At 47.1% G+C, this 12,901-nt stretch overlaps 4 protein-coding genes across 4 annotated transcripts; 2 read left to right on the top strand and 2 right to left on the bottom strand.

The window, feature by feature from the left end:
- Nucleotides 1-794: 794 nt before the first annotated feature.
- On the bottom strand, nucleotides 795-1,954 carry TEM1 (Ras GTPase tem1; the record flags this gene model as incomplete). Its single annotated transcript, XM_049254966.1, has 4 exons — nucleotides 795-893; nucleotides 953-1,027; nucleotides 1,076-1,368; nucleotides 1,426-1,954. The coding sequence occupies 4 exons, from the start codon at nucleotides 1,952-1,954 to the stop codon at nucleotides 795-797; spliced, it is 996 nt and encodes a 331-aa protein (XP_049106133.1).
- Nucleotides 1,955-2,547: 593 nt separating this feature from the next.
- On the top strand, nucleotides 2,548-5,715 carry rrb1 (Ribosome assembly protein rrb1; the record flags this gene model as incomplete). Its single annotated transcript, XM_049254965.1, is given in 4 exon segments — nucleotides 2,548-2,746; nucleotides 2,836-4,099; nucleotides 4,824-4,902; nucleotides 4,918-5,715. 4 exon segments carry the CDS (start codon nucleotides 2,548-2,550, stop codon nucleotides 5,713-5,715), a joined length of 2,340 nt encoding a protein of 779 aa, XP_049106132.1.
- Nucleotides 5,716-5,916: 201 nt separating this feature from the next.
- Nucleotides 5,917-9,453, bottom strand: LOZ57_005938 (uncharacterized protein; the record flags this gene model as incomplete). Its single annotated transcript, XM_049254964.1, has 3 exons — nucleotides 5,917-6,588; nucleotides 6,636-9,337; nucleotides 9,387-9,453. 3 exons carry the CDS (start codon nucleotides 9,451-9,453, stop codon nucleotides 5,917-5,919), a joined length of 3,441 nt encoding a protein of 1,146 aa, XP_049106131.1.
- Nucleotides 9,454-10,020: 567 nt separating this feature from the next.
- LOZ57_005937 (uncharacterized protein) lies at nucleotides 10,021-12,604 on the top strand (the record flags this gene model as incomplete). The annotated part of the gene is given in 2 exon segments (XM_049254963.1): nucleotides 10,021-10,027; nucleotides 10,047-12,604. 2 exon segments carry the CDS (start codon nucleotides 10,021-10,023, stop codon nucleotides 12,602-12,604), a joined length of 2,565 nt encoding a protein of 854 aa, XP_049106130.1.
- Nucleotides 12,605-12,901: the final 297 nt, after the last annotated feature.

Genomic DNA, 12,901 nt, shown 5'->3' with positions numbered 1-12,901 from the left:
ATGCGAGCCCTGCGTTAACGAAGGCAGACAGGACGAGGAGTCCTGAGCATCTCCCAGAGCCAGCCGGATCACACGAGGGCAGATGCAGCAACGACTGCGTCCGACTAAGCTAGTTAGCCCAGCCGGCGCTCGTCGTCATGATGGGGCATGGAGCAACGACCGCAGCTCCCAATTGGGCATGGCGACAGCGATAGGGCGGAACTGGGCCCACACTCAACTACCACTAAGAAGATGACTAAGCAATACATGTGTATTCATTGGTCAGAAAGTCATCCCTGGACGCAACAGCCAATGGACAGAAAGTAACTTCTGTGTTTCATCCTTAGCTCCGTGCGGCTGATAACGCCCCCCACGAGGATACTCGAGGCACTGCTAAACATATCACTCCTATTATCGAACAAGTCTGAAAAGTGCGCTATACACACTGGCACTGTAATACTAAAAACACAGGATAGAAAAGGAAATCCGCCTTGGTCAAAAGGTGTGGTAACATAAGCCCAACATGGCAATGTCGATAGCTCAACGTAAGGAGATCATAAAGGAAGGAAGCAGGCTACATGCCTGGCTGTGCAGAAGCATATCCACCATGTTCATCGGATAGTGTGTCCGCTCCATCTGGCGGAAGTTCCTTGTCGGATTCGATGCCGCTACGGGGCTGTTGGGCCCCAAGAGCCACCAAAAAGGGTAAATGAGGGATTAATATCATATTATTAAACAGCCACTCGTTGAAGCAAGATACCAATTATAAGAAGTCTCAATCTCTCTCCGCCCAAAAAATAGCTCCAGTTATTTACTCAGACGTTCTGGTATAGTAGCAGTGGCTCGCCGATATTCTCGATTTCGGGTATCGTGCATTTTAGGTCAAATGCTTTGCTTAATACAATTTTGAAAATCTGAGTCGTCTAATGTCAGGCCCATTGCGTACAGTACAGACTAGAAATTAGAAGCATACCTTTTGCACATTGATGCTGTGGCTTGTACTGCTGAAAATTAAGCTCGCTCGCATTGCTTTTGCAAAGCGTTTTGCCTATGTATGTCAGTCTGCTGTGTACAGACGCGCTGGCACCAAACTGACCTGGATGGATATTTCCTCCTGGTCTTCTCGAGGAAAATTGACAAAATGATCGTATTTGGTCCCAACAAGCAAGGGGATAGCGGTCTTATTGAACCCGCGACCCTGTCGATACCACTCCTTGATGGAATTTAGCGTGCTTTTCCGTGTTAGGTCAAACATAAAGAGAATCGCAACCGCGTCGTTGCAGACTAAAGGCAGCATATTAACAAATTCGCGCTGGCCACCGAGGTCCCAAATCGAGAACGTGATTTCTGTATTGCGAATCGAGATCGTCTTCTCCATGAAGTTCACGCCTGGTAAAGTGCCGGGGTTAGCCAACATTCTTGACCAGGAGCCAAAAGTGATCCTACCAAGCGTTTGAATGTAATCTTCATCCCAGCTTCCTTCAACGTATTTCACCATAAGACTTGTCTTCCCGATCTGGGCATCTCCGACCATTCCAACCTTGATAACCACGCTATTCTTACTCTGCGGCCCAGCGAGCGGTCGCGGGTTCTGATCGGAGTGCGAGGGCGCGTATCCATATCTATCACCTCCACTTGATACTGGGCGCGAGTTTGGTTGCGGAACTTGCTGTATTTGCTGGTACGACATTGTAGGCGAACTGAACCTCGAGGGAAAATCGCCTTCGTGCGAAGATAGCGCCGGTGCAGATTGGGCATAGTCGGCCGGAATTTGGTGAGAGGACTGCCCATTGCTGAATCCATGGCTATAGGGTTGAGGAGAATCGGCCATCGTTTCGTCTGGGTTTGCTGGCATGACATGCTCTGGTTGGATGCTGGGCTCTGGAGCCGGTACAACATCCACAGCAGGCTGCGTCGTTTGAGCAGTATCTTCCTGTATTGGTAGCCTATCGACGTCTGTTATAGGTGCCTCCATCTCTACAACGTCCTAAGTACCGAAACAAAGGGCGTCTTCGGCGTATATCGTGGAGCAAAAATGCAGGAAGCGGCGAGCGGGGCGAAGGCGACGGAGACGGAGACTGAACACGGGAACCCTCAGGACTCAGAGGCAGTTTGCGTGGGGGTCTTCATGGATGTAGATGTGATGACAGGCAACAAGTACTCCCAGCCTCCAGGTCGCACCGGGTAGAATCGCATGCAGTTATCGAGGCAGAGGCGCGCTTGCGACGGACGGTTAGCTATTGGTTATGCGGTCCCGGTTGGATTACGACAGGCCACCAAATACAGCAAGCCTCGAGCGAATGAAAAGTAACGGGCACCAGCTGGCATGAAATGCAAAAGGAGAGACAATGCTGAAGGGTGCAGCTCACCGCGAGATCAGCATCGCCAGCGGGTGGAATGACGCCCAAACACCAAACTTCCAAAAGCGGGCTAGCGCGGGCTAGGTCACTGAGTCTAATCCACCCTATAGACTGAGCCCGCAAAAAATTTCTGGCCGCAGACTGACGGCCGACGTTGCGCTCAGCGGCCTGTGGTAACGGTGCGTGCTTGCTGCTGCGGCTATCCACAATGGCGAAACGCGGCGCGGAAGAGGCAGATGCGCTTGCTGGCGCTCTGAAGGCCGGCGAGCGGCCGATGCCTGATGTCCCGCCAGACGAAATGGGCGACTTTGAAGATGAGTTTGAGGACGAATTCGAAAGCGAGGACGAAGTTCTGGAAGCCGGTGTGGATGGCAGACCCGATGCGGAACGAGAAGAGGAAGAAAAGGGTATGTGACGGCCCTAGAACTGGCATTGCGGTGCGCGTTCCGGTTGCCTTTCCGCGCACAGTCCGAGTGCTAACGAATCCGACGGATAGATGCAATGGAAATAGATAAACAGACCTTCATCCCAGGTCGGACGAAGCTGGCCCCTGGGGAAACGCTGTCTCCGGACCCTTCTACCTATGATATGCTCCATACCCTAACCACACCCTGGCCATGTCTCTCCTTTGATATTGTCCGGGATAATTTGGGCGACAATAGAAAGACGTACCCTGCTACTGTATATGCGGTCGCTGGAACACAGGCCGATACTCCACGATCTAAAGAGAACCAGCTTATGGTGCTAAAACTCAGCGGACTTAGCAAAATGGACAGAGAAAAGGCAGAAGACTCGGACGACTCGGATGATGACGACGATTCTCCCTCGGAACCGATCCTTGAATCGAAATCAATCGCTCTTAACTCAACAACGAACCGTATCCGTACCCATCAAACTCCACATTCCTCAAACGACCCCACAAAACCACCTCAAACACTCACTGCATCACTGCTTGAGAATTCTCAGGTTCTGATTCATGATGTATCGCCATATCTTGCCAGCTTCGATAATCCTGGTCTCATTATTCCTCCATCTGCGTCGAAGCCACTATCCACCCTGCGAATGCACAAATCAGAAGGGTATGCGCTTGATTGGTCGCCTTTATATCCCCTGGGCAAACTTCTAACTGGGGATAATGATGGTGCCATATATGTGACTACCCGCAGTGAAGGAGGCGGATGGATAACCGACACTCGACCATTCACCGGGCACACTTCCTCAGTAGAAGAAATTCAGTGGTCTCCTAATGAGAGGAACGTTTTTGCATCTGCCAGCAGTGACGGTAGTGTCAAAGTCTGGGATGTTCGGTCGAAATCCAGAAAACCGGCTGTAGATGTGAAGATCTCTAATACTGATATTAACGTCATGAGCTGGTCGCAACAAACCTTCCACCTTCTGGCTACAGGTGCCGATGACGGCCAATGGGCAGTCTGGGATCTGCGACACTGGAAACCAGATGCCAACAAGTCTTCACAGTTGAAACCAAAACCTGTGGCATCATTTAATTTCCATAAGGAGCCTATCACAAGCATCGAGTGGCATCCCACAGATGACAGCGTCGTTGCCATTGGCTGCGCGGATAATACTCTGACGCTGTGGGATCTTGCTGTAGAGTTAGACGACGAGGAAGGCCGAGATGCCTCCCTAGCGGACGTACCACCACAACTATTGTTTGTTCATTATATGGAAATGGTAAAAGAGGTGCACTGGCAAGCGCAGATGCCGGGAACCCTCATGGCCACTGGTAGTGGTGGATTTGGGTATGTACAATTTTTTTTATATTTGTAGCCCCTTCTTTGCCTTCCCCCCCCCTCCCTCCTTTTTTTTGGGGGGCAATATATAAAATACTAACTACTATTTAGGGTCTTCAAAACTATTAGTGTTTAACTGCAAAGAGACTTGATGGCAACGCTGTGATTTTTTTGAAAAAAAATTCAATAAAAAAATGTCTTTTTGCATTGGGACTGGGAAATAAAACATGTCACTTGAACATCTATGACTTATGAAATTCACTTGAATAAACTAAAATACCCATTTTTACCTCTAAATCGTTCAAAACATTCCGCTCTGTCCTATACAGGGATATTCCAGCATAAACAAACCCAAAAACAACTAGTTACTCACTTTATATTGCGTCATGCCTACTTATTGACTATATTTGCTGAATATGCCAGCCCTTTCCACAATTTCGGAATATGATTCTATAACAAGAATCTTTGTCTCAAGAACCAATCCTATGTGAATGTTTAGAGTTTGAGAATTACAATGTATGGTTTCCTCTGTGGTCACCATATATGTACACAGTACCTACAATTGCATTGCTTCATACTCTCACACAGTTGAAATCCTAGCTATAATAAGCAAGAGAACTTGTATGATCATTGATGCTTACAATCTATGTGCTCACTCTTACCTGTGGCTTGCAAAGAATATTCAAACTTGTCTATTAGAATTTGACTTAATATTTGATGCTGTTTTCTTCAGTGTCTTCGTGAAATTGAAATTTCATATTGCTATCAACAAGGCATTTCTGCAAATACGTTCCGAGAAGCTTGTCATAGAGGTACGACTATTTTAGGCGGGATATAGCCTATTCTATTTATTAGAACGATCGATGTCGCAAACCTCGAACAATGACTCAACGGGAGTGGCAAAGAATAGAGTCGATGCGGAGATGACGAGCCAGAACCTGCCCTTCGAGGTATTCTATATTGTTCCCTATGAATCGCACGACCAAAATACAATATCACAATACAAATGCTGCTACCGAGTTATCCACGCGAATCATAGAGACGAAGCCATCTGTGGATATCTTTTTACAAATCTTGGCAGGCATATATGTTCGACAGGGAGCGGCGATGTCAGGGGTCAGATATTCGCTGGGGGCAGCAGGATTAAAGTATATATTGACCGGGAAGTTGTAGGTAAATTAAGCCCTGCACCCAGGTCCAGGGCGGTACACGCAAGGAAGGTTCCTAGAATAAAGATATACCACAACAAGCAGACTGGAGCAACAAAACCTGAACGCGAAAGCGCACCAATGCTTCACATCCGTGGGGGATGTCTCCGTTTGTTCACGAAAAAGAAGAGGCTCGAGGATGATGATACCGTGCCCGCTGTGCTGTGGTGGGTTGCCGGTGGTGTGCGTCAGAGACCAACCGGAAAGCAGCTAAGAGACTGGCAGGCGAGAAGCAAAGGTGACTGGGGCGAAGGGCTGAGAGGATTTATCCAAGAATGTATCTTTGTCATGTCTAGGGGGAAGTACTGTCTAGACCAGCGCCGAAATAAAACTGCAGAGCCAGTGGTTGAAGAACGAGATCCTCCTACAGACCATTTGACTGAATCCTCAGATATGCGGAGCCTTTCAGAGCTGTAAAAATGAACACTCCGGTTCTGTGTCCAATTCTAGCATTCCAATATACTAGGCAAGTCAACCAGTTCTTTGATAACAAATTACTCGGGACGTATATACGCATATATATTTAGAGACCATTCAAATAGGCAAAATACATGAATCTATGATCATCAAAATTTCGTTATACAACCAGCTACCGAACTCCCGCTATGCTTTCGAGGTTCATTCTTCATCAGCAGTTGTGGAAGTGATATTCCCTTGTCCTAGCTCTTCAGCTCTATGTACTTCTATATCAGCCGCGAGACGCTGCAAATGCAACTCAAGTATATCTTCCCAACTAGAGCCGCCAGTAGCCAAGACTTGTAAGGCATTAACCTTGCTGGAAAACCACTTCTCCCTCTTAATTGGTCCACCCTCTAATGCAGCTCGGCTGGCTCGCGTTGTTCTCATGCGTTTGGGCCCATTAGCGAACTGAGAAGCCAGGTTACTTCGCTGCTGTTCCGCTCGTAAGTCTAAGGTCGCAATAAATCGAATGTACGGGGCAATATCCTCGAAAATAACGGGTATCCCATGTTCAAAAGAGAGCGGTCGATGAGCCACAGTTGTATAGCAATCCAGGAATGGTTGGAATGCTTGGCCAAAAAATGATACCGGTGATTTTTGCGAGTCAGAGAGCCTGGGCTTGTGCATAATTCGTTCGAGTAGACTCTCTTCATATTCCTCGGTCGATAGAGCAGAGAAGAAATCTTCAAGAAGCACGCCGAATGTGGTGCTGATTCTATTCGAAAGCCTAGAGTAGTCCGCTTGAGAGTCAGCCTGAAGGAGACGAGCACCCTCGGTGTAATCGAAGCGATATTTGTCCGAAAGAGGTGGTAAAGACGGATCAAGTTTTTCCTATTGATGTTAGTTTGAAGTAAGTGTTGCGAATGCTGGTTATATACCTGCAAAAAATCACCTCTAGTTCTAAATTCTAGAAGGTCAAGGGCACTTTTCATGTCAGACATATAGTTTGCCTGCTCCAGTAACGCTATGTTGCTACTTCCTGCACACGCCTGGATACATCCACCTTCTATCAAATCAACAACCGGCATCTGCCAGTGCTCTAGAACTTCAGTAACAAGTCGTGTCTTGTTCTCAACACGATCGGCTTTGTCCATTATAATATCTCGACAAAGCCACCCCATTCCTCCTATATAAGTGCCTTTACTTATGATTCTTGATGTGTCTGGTCTAGTATCCGACCTTGTGGTCCACGGACGGTCAACTATCCAATCGAGCCCTGAAATTTTGCTTCCTATGGCCATCTGGCACCAATAATCTAGCTGCATTATCGTCGCGCGTAGATCATTTCCAAGGGTGGTATATAATTGAAGAATTGCTTTTGGGTCTAAGATATGACTCTCACTAGCACAAAGCACGCAGAGGTAATTTGAAACCAAGCTTGGTGGAGGTGGGCGAAATCGAAGAATGGCATGGAAGGACAATTCATCCATTGGAAGAAGTGTCTCATCATTGCAAGTCATAACAATAGGCCTTTTAGACTGCGCGATTAGAGTGAAGACGCCATTCCAGAATTGCTTGTCCTCCCCAAAAAGGAGGTCAACTTCTTCAAGAAGAATGAGAGATTGACGTTGATTAGTTTTTGATTTCTGGTATTCAGAAGCAAAAGCCGTATGTTGGGCTACTTTCAAAGGTTTTTGCCCAAAAAAGTTTTTCTTCGATGTCTGTTTGGGTTTCGGGTGGCCTTCAGGGCCGCGACTAGAGGTAGTGTCCATATCATTATTTAGTTGGTTAAGTATCTGCACAAGATGGTTCTGTGTCATATCTCCAACTCTTTCAGCAACGTCTTTAGCACTTCTACGGCTTCCTGCGTTCACTTCGAAAACCTCGAAATCGAGCTCGCCAGCAATAGCATACACTGCAGCTGTTTTCCCGCAGCCGGGGGGTCCACTCAAGAGAATCGTGTTTGAACAGGTTTTTCTACCAGTTGCCAATGTTGGGAATTTTGAGGGCAAAGTTGAAGGCCTTGATACGGTAACGGCACCAGCTAGCTCATCCTCGTCGTCTTCCGCTGGATTATTGACATCGAGCTCTTCATCACCGCTGGAAACAATGAAGTCATCTAGGTCATTCGCTGCCTTTCGCTTTTTTTTCTTAGAAACTTCTGGCTTTGGTGTTTTTGACGATTTTGGGTCTGCTTTGTTAGTGCCAGTACTAACGGCAGTAACAGTGAGATTCTGCAGCCAATCGCGTAACACTAGAGGTTCTATGGTATCCTGGAGAACAGCAGAAGCGGTCTTCGGCGAATATTTTTGCACCCAAGGTAATGATTCATAGGTCCCCTTCTCAAAGCAGCTTTTGGCGGTTGAAATCGTAGACAAAAGGCAAGAGATGGCGGGATGAAGGCCGTTACTGTCATCAAGAGCATTTTCTATGGGACTTCTGCTAAGCCTGCTAACAGTCAGGTCTCGTAGTGTGTACCCCGGTTCAAGTAATTTTTGAGGCTGTCTTAAGAGCAGCTGCGTTGGTGTGGAGGAAGAACCGCGGCGGCATCTATGTATCGATAGCGATAACTCATCAATGACACTTTCAGACCCAGGGACAATTGCCGCTAGCCCTTTGGCTTTCTTCCGTCCAAACAAATTCTGCTTTCCTGATCTAATTTCAGGCTGTATCCAGCTCTCCGATACGTGGACCATGCCAAGTGAGGGCCATATGGGCTCCGTCGGAGTATTTGGCTTTCGAGGGCACAAAGTGTTTCTTCTACTTTTGGTTTTTGTCGACATGATTGAGCCAGCATGAAGAAGGGGGGATTCGGGCATTGGCTTCGCCTGGCTATTCGTAAGAAAACCAGAGTGGTCCGAAATGGAGGGCGCCACGGGCGCTTCAATATCGTCGGCCTTCTTAACAGGTTTCTTAATTAAGAAGAAAGGATGCGTAGGTTTAGAATGCTCCTGAAGTAGACTCGCCCTTGCCATTCGTCGCTTGAATAGGGTATAGGTTGTGTGTCCATGCATGATTTCGAAGATAGCACATCCGATATGTTGGCGAGAGGACTCCCCGGATCCGTATTTCATTACTGCAAGCCTTGACATGGGGACAACACCCTGTTCACGCTTTTTCCGAACACGCTTCTTGGTCGTTTCTTTGTCATTCACATGTTCTTGCATTTGCGCCTGCTGCACAGGGGAACTTAATAGCTTTCCATTCGGATTAAGCTGCAGGATCTTTTTTTTCTTCTGGGAAATCTCATCAACATTATCCATAAGAAGCCGGCCCTGTCTATAATCTATTGGTGTATACTTCACTGTTGCTTCTCGAAAGGAATATCGTTTCTGACATTCATCCTTGGGAATGTTTGAAGAGGATGTGCTTGGGGCACAAGTCGGTATTTGCAATATTCTGGACCCAGATGTTAATGGAATGGGGGGGTCTGAAGCACCACTATCTGCGATTTGAGGGTTTATGTGAGCTGTCTTTCGACGCTTCCTGCGATCGTGTTCTTCGTTTTCGTGCTTTTGAGCCGAACAGCCATCAGAGGTGAGAGAAGAGGCACTGCCGCTGGTTTTGGTGGTAGTTGAATCATTTGGGCACGAAGACGCATTTGGGCAAGATGGGTGATCTGGTAAAGGAGAATTTCTATCTATATCCAGGTCAGTTTCTTAAACTCACGGCCGAAAATGGGCTCTCACGCTTCTGAAAAAACGGGTGGAACGCCTTTTGCTCATGCGGGCCCATGACTCCTTCAACTGCAGCCATTGCAGCATGGATATCACCACATCACGATCCGCCGCGTGTCTTCAAAGATACGACGTCGGCGGAAATCGTGGAATTGAGGCGCGTCGGTCGCGTCCAGCGCGTTAACTGGATAACTAACTGACCAATTAGCTAAAAGTTAGCTAATGAGTCAGCTGAGTCAGCAACCGTGGCTCGTGTCGGAAATGTATTCCACCGTTCCGTCCCGAAAACCAATTCTAAAAAAACGTTTCTACGGAGAAAAAAGTGAAGCAGTTTGGCAGTGAGACGCAACTGGGTCGCCGTGGTCATGGCTCTGCAAGCTCCCTCACTTCTGGCTCATCTGCCACGGCCCTTGGGTGTAGGCACTCCTAAGTGCCAGTTTTCAGAAATTTACAGTCTTACTGGTGGCAAGAAAAGAAAGCGATACGAGGTTGCGGCCGCAGTGGATGGGGAGAGCATAAACATATACAGTGTATGCCGTGTTTATTTTACCTTGAGAAAAGAAAGCTGATTTTTGTCAAAGGTTCAATTTCCGAAATTGATCTCCTCGTATGCCATCCCCCCACAATCTTCCGTATCCTGCCCGCCATGTTCGGTGAGAGAAAAAACCAAAGAAACGTCTGCTGTGAAGAGGCACACGTACTGTGCTATGGATCGGCCAGATAGGCAAATCATTTGCTTTGTGGAGGAGTTCCCAGCCTGTGATCGAAGCTTAGCCAAATTTTCGACCATCACCTTCCCGTTAGAAGGTTGCAACAGCCCAGTAGTCTACATGACAATAGCCCCGACGCAACAACAGGAGACATTTGATGTTATCGTTATTCATAGAGATGGTCGAATACGTAGACTATCTTCTGATCTTAAAACTGAAAGATGGAGCATCCTGCCTGATCCAATCAAGCTATCTGGAGAATTTGAGGTTCACGCGGGCTTCGCCGTCGGATTTGATGAAGCTGAAAAGACGCTCTTTCAGAAAAGGCAAGATCTTACTGCCTTAATATTGGGTGACCGCCACGGATTTCGCTCGGACACTTCCACTATTTTAATGCTTGTCATGCATCCTCGCCAAGTAAAAACCATCTTACCAAGCGAAGCGTCGATTCATATCTTTTCGATTCCTTCGATTAATTCTGCAGACGGCTTTGCAGTCATCGGTCAGCAACACCTGAGACATGTAATGACGGTGAAGTTGCCAGATTTACAGGGACAAATTCCTTTAACCGCTAGAAACATTACCTGGAGTGCAAATTTGAGCCAGTCAGAACTTTCTTTATCATTCGATCGGGGTTATGTAAGTTATAACATCTCGCATTATTCTCCCGAGATTGATAGCCATATGATTATGGACAATGCTGCTTTTTCATCCATTATCCGAGTGTCTCCTCGGACAATCATGGGCGCCAGTCACTCAATGGTTTCGATATATGATTCAAAATATCAATCACTCCAGGCCGATTTTTCTCTTCGGGACATTCCACAAGTTACATCTTTACGTCAGGGCGAGGCCGCCTCATCTATGCAATTCGTAACTCATTTTTCAAAGCTCGGTGCTGTGATAGCTTTGTATGGAAACAGTCTTCTGACCTTTGATCTGTTAACGGTGCAGAGCTGGGGTGGACGCTCTAGGAAACGACAGAGGACTGGCTTGCTTATCGATTCAATCGGAAAAGGGTTCCACCTCGATGATAATGAGAGTAAACGACCCGTGCTGGATGAAAGCTCGCTCCAATTCATGAAACCAGTTGGACTTACACAGAAAGATATTGCTAGTAAATGGGCCGACTTAAAATCGGAGCTGGAATCGGCAGCAGAAGCAAACGACACCACCCAGTTCGATAAACTTATGAAATCGAAATTTTGGAAATCCTTGAAACAGGGAGTAGAGGAGAAGCCGAAGGGTTTTCCTCCAGCACGAGAGTATATCGACCTTGAAAGAATCGAATTCTTACTCTCTAAAATCTTTGCATTTCGTACTGCCGACGACGCAGAGCCCCATAAACTTATGGTTCACTTTCTACCTTACGAAACTCTACAATGGCTAGTCAATTCACGGCATTTGACTCTAAGTAACCTGAGAGCAGCTCTCCGCAACTCCACTCCCAACCGCATTCCCCATGCTATTCCCGATGGGTCTTTAGTTGAGGCCCTGGCGCATGTAGGACGGTCAATCAAACTACTACTGCTCGTATTACGCAGCTCCATGCAGTTGAATTCCATGGAACTAGCCCATTCTTTGAAGATACTTCTGGACACTGCGCGCTCCCATTCAACTAACCATACTGACCCGCCCAAGGCACTTACGGATTCTCCCCAAAAACGTACTCCGAGCTGCTCGAAAGAAACAGCATCGGCTGAGACAAGCAAGAAGGCACGCGGCTCTGAAGTGGTTTTGACGGATGCTGTATGTGGGTTGAATCTCGCGCTTATCAAACTCCATGATATACCGTTGGATGCAGTTACTCAGTCGATTCGATCCGTCTTGCCTAACTCCGATATACTTTCCATAATCCACCATCTCCGCCATTCACTCGCAACGGGTGGGTACACATCTCCCTTCACAGAAGACCCGCCACCCTCCTTCGCCAGCCCTAAGATACCCCTGCTCTCGCTCTCTATAATTGTGGATTTCCTGAATGCCTGTATTGATGCGATTGGACCCAGTGGCTGGATTTCAGCTGCTGGTTTTTCCGGAGAAGAAAGTGGTGCATCTCTGATAGCGGACATGAAGTCAGAAATATCCGCTGCACTCGCCGGTGTCGAGGAAGCAACACATCTCAAAGGCACTCTACGGGAATACATTCGCTGCTGCATGACGGCAAAAGATGAGCCCCTTTTTAAGAACAATAAAAGCACCAAACAAGGCAGCCAAGGAGAACAATCGTCTGATACATCAAGGCCACGTGTCAAACGCAGAGAACGTGTCAATGGCGCCGAGATTTTGGTATACGATGATATTGCAGACCCGTCTAGACTTCCACATACCGATACGAAAATGCTGCCACTCTCCCTAAAAATGACAACAAACGGCCAGGGTGGTGAAGCTGGCGAAGTTTCGGGCAAAACGAAGGTACTCAAATCGACGGGAGAGGTGAGAAATCGTAGTAAACGTGAATTAGGCCTTTTGAAAAGCAAATCTGTTGGGCAGTATTCGTTTGAGCGAATTATTGTATGAAATGAAATATACATGCACTTTTCTACTAGGACTCGTCTGTTTGTATACATAGGTTACATGGTAATCACCGGTATTACACCAATATACTTTTTCTAGGACTCAATTGTTCAATTGCAAGAGAGTATGTTTTTTCAGACATCTCATTATCAATTGTAGAAGTTAACAATACCAATCATTCATCCGCTGGGCCAACGGCAACCAAGTAAATGGCTACTTTTTGTATGCACTGTACATTGGAGGTGGCCAAAGAAAGTAAAGCGTTCATCCTTCCACAAAGCATCAAGCAAGAATATACTC

This window comes from Ophidiomyces ophidiicola (genome assembly GCF_022830035.1).
Source record: "Ophidiomyces ophidiicola strain CBS 122913 chromosome Unknown scaffold_33, whole genome shotgun sequence".
NCBI classification, from domain to species: Eukaryota; Fungi; Ascomycota; class Eurotiomycetes; order Onygenales; family Onygenaceae; genus Ophidiomyces; species Ophidiomyces ophidiicola.
The sequence above is the reverse complement of the archived record's forward strand: the minus strand, read 5'-3'. Positions and strand labels throughout refer to the sequence as shown.